At 40.5% G+C, this 12,152-nt stretch overlaps 1 protein-coding gene across 2 annotated transcripts in view; it reads left to right on the forward strand.

Annotated features, from left to right (window-relative positions):
• LOC131110128 (pro-neuregulin-2, membrane-bound isoform-like) overlaps positions 1–12,152 on the forward strand; it is a 39,333-nt gene that overhangs the window by 13,468 nt on the left and 13,713 nt on the right. For both annotated transcript variants that reach the window (XM_058062868.2, XM_058062869.2), the window contains exons 2-5: positions 5,740–5,902; positions 6,488–6,606; positions 7,591–7,714; positions 11,096–11,154. In XM_058062868.2, the coding sequence (XP_057918851.2) occupies positions 5,740–5,902; positions 6,488–6,606; positions 7,591–7,714; positions 11,096–11,154 (465 nt within the window). The remainder of the gene's footprint in view (positions 1–5,739; positions 5,903–6,487; positions 6,607–7,590; positions 7,715–11,095; positions 11,155–12,152) is intronic.

The raw sequence follows: 12,152 nt of genomic DNA on the forward strand, positions 1-12,152 counted from the left end.
TTCAAGGTTGGCAAGCCTTCTAAATGCTTGTAAATTCTGTGTTTTTGTGGACATTTTTCTTAGCATGTTAGCATATTGGAGTTATGAAGTTACTGCTCGTTTTGCAGGATTAAGAGTAAGAAAGGTTATTAGTTATTTGTTGTTGTCTAACTATACGGTTAGTGTAACCGACTAGGCCGATTATTAAGGAAAATTCCCAAACTCTGTACTCCAGCAACAGAAAATTAGCTTAAAAAGAGTTAAAATTGCAATGAGTCCAACATTCACATCCTTGAAATCGGGATGTCATATCCATGAAGGGTAATTTTCTCGAGATTTTCAGCTAACATTCCCTGCTGACGAAAGCATGATGGCGCCTGAGGAGAGCGTCCCAGAGAGGGATGAGCTCATTGGTAACCAGCTTCACCTCCTGCTCCTCATTTCCACACTCGTAAAGGCATAAAAATCCCTTCTGAAGGACTGCTTATAGTGCAAGAAATGTGCATCTTTAAAATCTAATCTGTGAGTTCTTTAGCAGAATGATGAGCCATTAGATTCCGAACACTTTCCAATAATATGAAACACGCTTGACAGATTCTACTTCCTTTGGTCTCTTGGTCATCAATACCCAGTAAAAATGTTGTTGTCACGTTAAATTATATCCTACTTGTTGTTGAAAATGTAATCATATGATAGAACAATTGTACTTTCTTTAGCATAGACTTAAAATAACACATTTGAAAAGGTACTTCTTCTATGGTGATTGCTGACAGAAGCATCAAGATGAACTGCGAGGTATCTCTGCTGCTACAAAACTTCACAGTGCATATTGACGATAGCTATTTGGAACACTCTGATGAAGCTTTTTTTTTTATTGAAGGCAAATCACTTGAATGATCCTCACTGATCAAAGCCGTTTGTCTGATTTCAACCCAATGTAGCATGCTTTCACTAATGAACACCACAGTGGAGACGGCAAGGTCTCGTCTCTAAAAGTGTGCGTGGAATTCTGACTAAAATGTGTGTGGACAGAAATATTCAGACTTGTATAAAAAGTGGTGGACGCACACATTCACATAGTATTTATTTGTGCACGTCATGAATCTGACGTCCATATAAAGACCCTTGTTTTCTTTGTTATACAGCTGGAGCGAAGACGGCGATGGCGAAGAAACGAAATTTCATTGAACTGTAGTTGCAAATACTGGAAAAAATAAATAAATAAATATATATATATATATATATATATATATATATACAGCGCGGTGAAGGAAGATGATCGAGTGCACGTCCAAAGTTATAAAAAATTTCACGTTTTCATTTTTAGTGAGCGTGTTTTTAATATTTTTACCAGTGGATGCAAAGAGGCAGCTGTCCTCTTTGTATCGCCGATAGTACACAGAGTATGTTTAACGTTGAATGTATTTCCAGATGGATTATTTTTAATATTTAACAGCATGCTGACTTGAACACCATTGGGAAAGCGTTACGATGACTTCATGGTCCAACAAAGTGCCTGTCCTCTCCTTCACCTCTTGGGGGTCTTGACACCGTCTGTGTGGCTGACTATTAAAAAAAAAAAAAAAATCACCTGACTACTTTTCTCTCATGTTTATTTATGAAGTGACGTCAAAGATGATTTTTATGTAACACAGATAGCCCTTTAAGCGCCAAAGACGCGAATCTGGTACCTGATGTAATTAATACTTTACACCAAGACATGGCGGATATCTGTAATAGATGGATACATTCTATCTATTTATGTAATAATAGCAATAATAACAGTGGTTGAGGCCGCAGTGGTGCTCAAGATCCAGATGAAAATGACGATGATGATGAAATGAACAATCTGGCAAATTCTGATCCTACAGACGTCACAGTACACACATTGTTGGGTAAATTTACTCCCATCACAAACTTTGGGTCATACTGGTGATTTTTCTCATTTACAGTATACCTTTATCTCAAACTATTTTCAAGCTGCAACATTTTGAAATAGTAATGTCAAAAACTACAAGATAAAAAAGTATTACTGTATTTTACATGTATTTCATGTGTTGTGTGTACAGTGCAAGTGACTGTAAGTCATATCATGTTTTTCCTCAGCACGTATCTCATTTGTTTACGTCGCTATTTTGTATTTAGTTGACATTTTTCCTTCTGTCACAGTGGATTATTCAAATTTTTAATGTATTTAGTGACTTCCTAACTCACATTTGAAAAGTGCAATACCAAGAAAGATGATTATTCTCTGAGGTATTTTGTCATTTTGTGCTGTCTAAATGTCACATCCATACTGCCGCCACCGTTCTGAAGTCTCCCCTTTCCACAATGAAATCATATCTCATCTCTACATATGGAACATTGTTATTAGATTACAGTCTCCATGATTTCCTGATTGTCTGCTGCAAAACACGATATTAAAACATCAAGCAGACCGCTCCTTGTCGTTTAGAGAACCATTTGTCTTAAGAGGAAACTGCCAAGCACCGTTTGAACATACATATTTGTCCAAATATTAAATATTCTTGGTCATTCATTCATTCATTCATTCATTTTCTACCGCTTATCCTCACGAGGGTTGAGGGGGGTGCTGGAGCCTATCCCAGCTGTCTTCGGGCAAGACTGGTGGCCAGCCAATCCCAGGGCACATATAGACAAACAACCATTCACACTCACATTCATACCTATGGCCAATATTTATGTTAATTGTAATTAGTGGAAACTGGATTTTTAGCTGTGATTGAGTGGATTGGGCTCACCTTTCTGCAAAATTAACAACAAAACCCAAATAAAAGTATAATCATTGTACTGTAAATCCTCCATTGTTACATTACATGAATGTAAAGCGGCGGCATCATATAAATGTTGTTATTGGTAATTATTTTTGAGCTCAAATGTCATTTGCAGATGCGTGGTGTCTATTAACGATGTCAGCAGTTCATTGACTGGAGTTCAGGCCAGGTCAGGAGTGGCCATTGCACAAATGTGATTTATGGTTGGTGGGGGTAGTTTTAGGGATGCTTGGCCATGTGACTGTCATAGATCATGCAGACGTTCAGGAACAAGGCAAGCACTTCTCAGCAGATAAGTACAACGGGTTGATGGAACTCCATGAAAGGATCACAAAAGTAATATTTTTGCTGGATAGATGTATGACTGCAATCGGTGTTTCATCTTTATGCCATTTCATGTGCTTTTTACTGAATTGTGGTGTTACAAAAAGAATGAAAAAGTCAATGTGTTGATAGTATAATACTTTTACAGATAAAATTAGACAAATAATTCAAGGACAATTATAAGCATAAAATAGTGTGTGTGTTAAATATGTTCTGCCCCCCCCCCGGACAATTTTGTTAACTCAATGCGGCCCACGAGTCAAAATATTTGCTCCATACTCGAATGGAGTTGAGGACAGTGGCACGGGAAAGGAGTCGATTCTTTCCGAAATGACACAATGGCTTCCGGACCGTCCTCTAGAAGTAAATATTGAAGAAAGCAACTAAATCAGGCTCGAGCCCATCTGCCCCAAATACGACTGCAATGATGTGCAGCTTATTAAAAGGCATAAGCCATAAAGAGAGGCGGCATCCGCTCATACTGAAATGATTTACTTTGGCGTGACTGAGAATTATACCTCACTCGTGCAGGAAAACTATCATCTTTCCTGGCGTCTTTCAAACTATAATTGGAAGCTGATTTTTAAAAATCCACGTTTGTTATGAGTTCCACGCTGACCTATCAGACGTCCCCCCACTGCTGTTGTGTGATTGTTGCTTTTAGGGGACAACATCACAGTTTTCTAGTAAAAAGAAAAGAAAAAAATGGAATGTTTGTTGGTTCTTTTCGAAGATGTTTTAAAGATTTTCTCCCGGGGCCATCTGCAAACTTCAAAAAGAAGCTCTTGAGTCAGTGGAGGGATTTACCAGAGAAGCTATTGTGCTACAAAACATAGGTTTGGTCTTCATCTGTTTAACAAAATATGCTAGCAGTGAGGCTCGAACTGCCTTGAAAGTTTTAGTGTTATTTTGTTGTGGTTGTTTTCAGCACACGGTGAAAACTGGGTATACTCGGGGCAATGTAGCTTCTTAGGAAGCAGCATTGTGTGTTTGATGAGGGAGGAGAGGGAATGTAACACCCCCATGTATATGCACACACACTTCTGGCTCTCAAACAATAAACATTTTAATCAGGTTAGTCACCACTTATATGCACTTTTTTACTGTATTTTATTAACAGAAACATAAATGTTGTATGTAGACACCCCTGATTAAATTTTGAAACCACTTGAACAATTACTACAGTTTACATTTTCATGGAAATATTTGGTAAACTTCCATTGCCATCCAAATGTTGTCAATTGGCTTTAGATCAGGGAAACATGGAATATGTTCCGAAAGGTCTCATCTTAGATAGAAGACTAATATCATCACACAGCAATTTAACACTCAAAAGGTAGCTAAGAAATATACCTCACGTGCCAATATGGGTTTAATATAAGAAACAGCTTGTATTGGTACTTCTATCAAAAATGACTGTTCATATCTATTTTAGTAAGCTAGTCATGAATTCCCATATAGCTCGTAATTGGCCCTTTGCCAAGAAAGGACGATGGTTTCCTCACTGACTCCTGAGTGGCACCGTATTTAAATGATTAGTAGTAGTACTGAAGTATAGGAGATGTCATCGCACCGTTCAAAGTTTATGAAAAAAGTAGCACACCTTATTCACCGGAAATGATGGTGGTCTCTCTAACAGTAGCACAACATTTGAATCACACATTAATCGTGTTATTATGAGTAATGTGGGGTTGCGTTCAAAAACACCATGGAATTTAAGTTGATTTGACGTTCTGAGTAGGACTGCACGGTCACAGTCATGGGATCGGGAGACATGGGTTCGATTTTCCATTTGGGCATCTCTATGTGGAGTTTGCATATTCTCCATGGGTTTTCTCCGGGTACTCTGGTTTCCAAAAACATGCTAGGTTAATTGGCGACTCCAAATTGTCCATAGGTATGAATGTGAGTGTGAATGGTTGTTTGTCTATATGTGCTCTGTGACTGGTTGGCAGCCAGTCCAGGGTGTACCCCGCCTCTCCCCTAATGAGGTTTGCGCATTTGGAAGTGAGCCCTGAAAGAAGTTTTGGATGGCTCTGCACGCTTGGTTTTATGAGCAAGCTTTATTTACAAACGCTTTACAGAGTTTTTTACAACAGAGTGCTACTGATGTCAATGCGGACTTCCTTATATGGGCTGCAGATTGCCTGCACTCAGTACACACTGACTTATATATCCCGAAGTTCTCTGGAGCGCTTGGCAGTGTGACCAATCACAGCGGAGTTGGCGTATCTAGAGGCAGGCTGGGGGGGGGGGTAAAGTAAACAGACCGTTTGGGTCGGAAGCAGGAAGTCCATGGAAAGACTGCTGAAAGAGGTGCAGAATCTGGAAGCTCTCGAAAGCTCTAGAGCTATAGCTGCTGTATAGGAGCCCACAACTCAATACAAGGCGCCAAAAATGTACGTGCACATGCAGTATTTGTGTTTATGCAGGTTGTGCGTACGTAACACAAACAGAATTGTTGTTCCGTCTGTGCTGTACATTTGGACCCTGACATTTGAAGCATCTCTAACTGATTTTTGTGCCACATAGACACCATGAAAATACACATATTGTTATGCAGCCGAGTAAAAACATTGAGTGTGCGTGTTGTATGTGTCAGTCAACCAAAATGTGACGGTATCTCCTCTCTCGTGTCCAGCCTCCGCTCCTAAGCTGCGACTGATGCGAGGCCAGTCTCTGGTGGAAGGAGACAAACTGTACTTGAAGTGTGAGGCGTCAGGGAATCCAAGCCCCTCCTTCCGCTGGTACAAGGATGGACACGAGCTTCAGGGGGGAAAAGACCTCAGAATAAAAACCAACAAGTAAGTCTGCCAAAGCGGCTGCTCGTGATGTATCGATATTTTTCATGGTTACACACCACTTGTCTCATGAATCACAATCTTAAAACAAGAAAAGTCAGTAGAGCGCACACCTCAGCCAAGGCCAAACAATGATGCCAGATAGTGGTAGATTACTCTTGCTGGCTTACGATACAACATACTAATCAAGTTGCTCCACCTCTGGTTAATTTATATTACTAACCATTTTTTCCCCATATAGAAAATATATCATGCAAGCTGGAGTCAAAATGTTGGCAATATAAAACCTTACTGTAGTAGCATTAAGTAAAACACTCTTTGAACACTGCCTTAAAGGTACTGTCTGTCTTGGTTATGTACTGCATACAACGTTTGATCAATCGGCGCACTCCTACTTCAGATCAAGATCAAATTTTACCTGACTGAAATTCCTTCATCAAGCAATAATGGTCATGAAGTAATAATGGGTATATTCTCAAATTGACTGAGTAACTTGTCCTGACTGGCTAGGAGCCTTTGTATATGACTTTCATATTCCATTTTGGGCTAACCAAGTATGTATCGGTTTTTCTTCTTTCTCTTCTGAAGAAAAAACTCCAAGGTGCTGATCAGTCGAGTACGTGTGGAAGACTCCGGAAACTACACCTGTGTGGCTGAAAACTCAGTCGGACAAGAAAACGTCACAAGTATTATCAGCGTGCAGATCTGTGAGCACTCCTCCGTCCATGTACTTGTGTCTTTACTAACAACATAAGAGCAACAAATAACTACAGTATCTAAATAAGATTATGTAGCCAGAAAGGACATTATGTCATTTGTTGCATATCCAAAGATCGGATATTGCAACACATTGTAAATTATGGATTCCTCCTGTTGATTAATTAATGAATCCATCTGTACCAAGAACTGCAGTGGCCCTGACATCGACCCCATCAAACATCAATGACCTCTGACCCCCTAAATGTTCTTTGTGATGACTTGGCACAAATTCTTCAGATCCACAGAAATGTGTTCGATGTTATAGCTGCATAGGGTAACTCCTAGTTTCTGCTTTTGTCCATTTATAAAGTAAGGCGTGGCAAATGTATTGAAAATTGTGCATCGTTTTTCATCTATTTATTCCGATGCTGCGTCTTATTCCGCCTCTTTTGCTTTAATCCACTAACCCCTCCTTCATTTATCAACTAATCCAATGTCAAAATGTCAGCTCATTCAAGACAAGGTGGCGCTCTATTCAGACTCAAAATATTCCCACTTTGTGTGTAATTACACATGCATTTGTGTGTAATGTAAGTCCTACATTTATACATTTATACATTTTAACAGCATATACATTTCACCGTATTTCCACAGCATTTCAGTCCAGCTTCAGTGCTTCAACTTCCAAAATACTCCTCCATTCATTCTCCTCTTCAACTTTCATACGTTTTCAAAACATTTCAGTTTTACTTCAGCTTTTCAGCATTCACACACAATGGCTGCTGGCATGGTTTCATCGAGTTCCTTTTAGGAATCAATTTTCCTACCCTAACTGTGTCGAAATAATGGAAACAAATCTGAGCGTGTAACTTGGATGATGGCAACGATATACAAAGCTTAACTATTCAAATGAAACTGCTCTGGAGAATATGTTGGATTGTGGCATCTGAATTGATTACACTCTGTATTTAATGTACGTATTTCTCTCTCAGTCACCACCACCACATTGTCCCTGGGTGTCAGTCATGTGAGGCACTGCAATGACACAGAAAAGTCCTACTGCATCAACGGTGGAGACTGTTACTTCATACATGGTATTAACCAGCTTTCTTGCAAGTAAGTTGAATTTCTATCTCTCCACGCTCTTATCTCAGACTTTGTTGTGTCTGTCTGCTTTTTGTCATTTTGTCCACTGGTTGAATCCCCCTTCATGCACCTCTGCAGCAGGCCCATTTCACTGATTAGAATTAAAACAAAGTGCATGAAGTCCAAGCCTTTTTAATGTACTTGTGAAAAACATGTATATTTTTAATATCAGAGTTAAAAGGAGGACGGGTGCACTCTCTGGAGCCTCTTTACCCACCAGTGGAATAATGTCATAGCGCCATAGATCTACAGACACATAAGCAGCGTGGACCAAAACACAGGAAGTTAGCATGTGATCAGTATCAGCCGATTTCCGTCCTGGGTGATCGGTATCCAAATGTGCAGCATCAAACCTTGATTGGAGCATCCCTAATAAAAATGTCTATTTTTAATCCAACCATCCTCCGCTTTCAGATCAACATTTGAAAGTAAAGCGAGTGCTGGATGGATTAGATTATCTTGGGCTCCAGAACACTTAGCTCCCGTCTTCAATATGCCTCACACACTTATTAAACACATTATTTCAAGTATAAAATGTCTCTCGGTACTCACCGCTAATGAATGATAATGTAAAATGAAACATGAACTGACGGAATCACAGTCCCAGTGTAGCCAGTCACAGCACGCAACTATGTTGTGTTCAAGGATCACAGAACCAAGTACGGAATCTCAATGTTTTAGGAAAAAAACATTCAAATATGTAAAAATTTGGGGCTTTTTATCCAACAGGGATACATGTACGTATGTTATTTTTCTGTCTTGTGCCATGCTTTGTTGCTGTCCCACCAAGGGGGAGAGAGCCAGAAGCTGGCCTACCATTCCAATATATGACCACCTGTGGTCATACTTCACTTGGTATCATTATATGTAAATGGACACCATAAATGCAGTATTATATGCAATGAGGAACTAGCGTGGGTTGAAAATGAATAAAACAAAGCGGTCTTATCCATTACAAAGTGGATTGCTTGACTCATGTAATATAAGGTACTCCTACTCAATCCAATCAGAGACTAAATCTGATCATAGAAAAATATTAGTGTGGAGTGTTGATTGCCAAGGCGGAGCGGTACCATGGAGTACACCTGGGTAGCATCACCTTAACTAATATGTCCGATTGGTTGTTTTATTTTAATGCTTTGAATTATTCATTATTCATTTTCTACCGCTTATCCTCACGAGGGTCATGGGGGTGCTGGAGCCTATCCCAGCTGTCTCCAGCCGAGAGACTGGTTGTCAGCCAATCACAGGGCACATATAGACAAACAACCATTCCCACTCACATTCATACCAATGGACAATTTGGAGTGGCTAATTAACCTAGCATGTTTTTGGAATGTGGGAGGAAACCGGAGTACCCGGAGAAAACCCACGCATGCTCGGGGAGAACATGCAAACTCCACACAGAGATGGCCGAGGGTGGGACATATCTGACATGATAGAGTGAAATAGCTCTCCTCCCATGGTGTGGAAGTGGTATGTTTTTGTCTTCTTACTTTGAATTATAAAATGTATAAATATTCAGCAGTAATTAAAAAAAATGAAATAATAACAACCAGGACTTTCATACATTACCAATTATTGGTAGAAGTACTAGTACTTAGATTTCCTGTGACAGATCCATAAAATCAACACTGATCAGATTTCCATACACCAAGAGTTCAGAGGAATAGTGCGTGACATATCATAATATCATTTCCTAATGGTGTAAATGTGATGACCTTTCCTGTAATTTATTTAACAAAGAAATCCCAAGCATTAGCTGGATGATAGCAGCGTGTACTTGACCACTACCCTTGTTGCTATGCCTGTAAGAGTAAAGGAAGTGGTTTAAAAGAAGTCCTACAGTGAAAGCTATGGCGGTAAAGGGCTGAGTGTCTCCATCCTCCCTCTGCTCTATTTATAACTATTAAGAATTGCTGAGTGGGCTCTTTCAAGGTTTTTTTTTCTGTAATTAATTCAAAATGCCAGTTATCGCTGAGAAAGAGGAGCGAAGGATACCCGGCAAGTGTTGTGGACTGCATACATGAGCGAAGGGTTCTGCAAGCATTTTCTACTGAACATTGAGCATGTTGACCAGATTCTAGAGCCCATTGTAGCTCATTTTAAGCAGATGTTAGCTATTAAACTAACAATGTGTTTATTATTGTAGTGTGCAGTGTAGAAACAGGGCAACGGGGCTTGGAGAACCCCTTCTCTGGCTTGACGACCAGGCTTGAGGCTACACTGTGTCTCAGATTCCAACTGTCACTGTCAATACTGCACTTTTGCAAATTCAATATCCAAGTTTGGGATGCGGCTAGAAGCTTATTGTTAGTATCACGGTCTTGACTTTGACAGCTGTAGGATTTCTAACAGCTCGGAAGTAACCAAGAAGCAAAACAATGCTTTTAATGTCTCCCAAAACACACCAAAAATATTCTATTCAATCTCTGTGTATGTGTGTCAATTTACTATAATACATTTTTGACAGATTTGGTGCATCCTCACAGCAAAATAAGTGCACACTAAATGCATATTGCTAGTCACATCTGTTCTTGCTTCAGGTGTGAAATGAATTGAAATATTGTATTTGTGTTTTGTTTTTTTCTCACTTGTCACATGTTTTTGGCATAACACTGAAATGGGAGACCATTGTTTGTTTTCCAGTTGTGAGTCAGCAACATCATTACGGTTACCCTGACAACACAACCTTAACATGTACCAGAGAAATGAATGAAAAGCGAAGAATAATGCTCTACATTTGATCTCTAATGCCGTTCCAGACAGGCGGCTAACAAATGACGGGCACTTCCACTCTTTATGAATGAACATTTTCTGACACAACAACAATGGTGGACCCCAGGGCTGTTGTTGTTGCGTTCGTGCTTCACATGCCAATGAGTCTGATAGCACTTCTCCAGCCAATTGTACACAACTGAACCGCAGCGGCGATGCAGTATTCACATATGTCAACTTTTAGACAAAGTATATTGATCTTCAAAAGGACACGTGTTTAGTGTTCCTGTACAACAAGCCGAAACATTAAGTGTTTGTACGGTATGTGTTATGTGTGTTTGACCTCTCCTACTTCCTGATTGTGATGATGTCTTTTTACTGTATCACTGATGTCATATTGATGGCGGTGATGTCACAGTATACAAGCCATCTCTCTTTTTCTGTACTTTGTGGATCGTGTTGTTTCTAATTCAACATTCTCTGTGCTTTCTTGTGTCTCTACCCCCCCCCCCCCCCGCCCCCCTTTCTCCTCCCCTCTTGTGGACTACTCCTTTTTTATCCTCCTGCAACCTTTCTCTTCTTTAACCCCGTACCCTTCTCTCCTCCCTCTGTGTCCTGTTCTCCCTCCATCAGGTGTCCCAATGACTATACGGGGGACCGCTGTGAAAACTCCGTCATGGCCGGTTTCTACAGTATGTCCATTTGCACTTGTCCTGTCTGCCTCCCACTGAGATGCGGCATGCTACATTGGAGCGGTTGTGTGTTGAGAGTGAGAGATGGGTGGCTGCATGCTTGTGTGCCCCCGCCCCTTTTCTTCACTCCTACGTACTAGACAGATATATCGGAAATGGATCGACTCCTGATATAAATGCAACATTTATATTGTATACTGAGGTGTTTCTCAAGTGATATACTGTCTTTTAAAGTTGCTGTAGCCAGATTGCTGCATGCCGTGCTTTTTGCAAATGACCCATTGGTGCTGCTCGGTTACTGGTAGATGTTCGAACAGTACACCAGTCATCCAGGTCACGGTTGAATCCAGGCAAGTGGACTCTTCCCATTTGTTGATGTTTCACCTTTCGTCCGAAAGGTTTCTTTGGTAATGCAATTTTAGGTGTTGGATTTTCCACAATTATGTCCCAGGTGAGTGCGTCCCCTGGGGGTGGGCACACTAGGGTTGTTGTTGTCATTGTGGCCCGGCCTGGCTGGTGAACAATAGGTTGTTTGGTTTCCTGGTGGCATAACAGCTTGTTAGTGGCCACTTTTCCAGTGGAATGAGACAATCTTTGGGGGAGAAATGTTGGTGCCCTGTGATTGGCTGGCGACCAGTCCGGTGATAGCACAAACATTCTCTTTCCAGTTTGACATACGTACATGGCCTCTTCATCGTCAGATGAATGTCGCTCCTTTTTGAGAGGCAAATGAACTGCTGACTGTGGGCTCAAAGAAACTGCTGTTGTATTTGTATCAGGGTCACCTGGTCTCTCCACGGTAGAAGTCATTGTACTGTACTGCCCTGCATAAACAACATCACTGAGTTTCCTTCTCTGGATTTTGTCTTTGGAGTGACCAGTTTTTTAGAGGGTTTTTGTGGTCTTTAACAAACAAGAAGAGTCCTCTTGACTTGATTGAGCATTTCTTTCTCCGCCCACCAAGCGAAGCAGGCTCTTGTCAGCTGGTAATAGATATA

Source organism: Doryrhamphus excisus, linkage group LG22 (assembly GCF_037039965.1).
Source record: "Doryrhamphus excisus strain RoL-2023G ecotype Guam linkage group LG22, RoL_Dexc_Guam_v1.1, whole genome shotgun sequence".
Lineage (NCBI taxonomy): Eukaryota > Metazoa > Chordata > Actinopteri > Syngnathiformes > Syngnathidae > Doryrhamphus > Doryrhamphus excisus.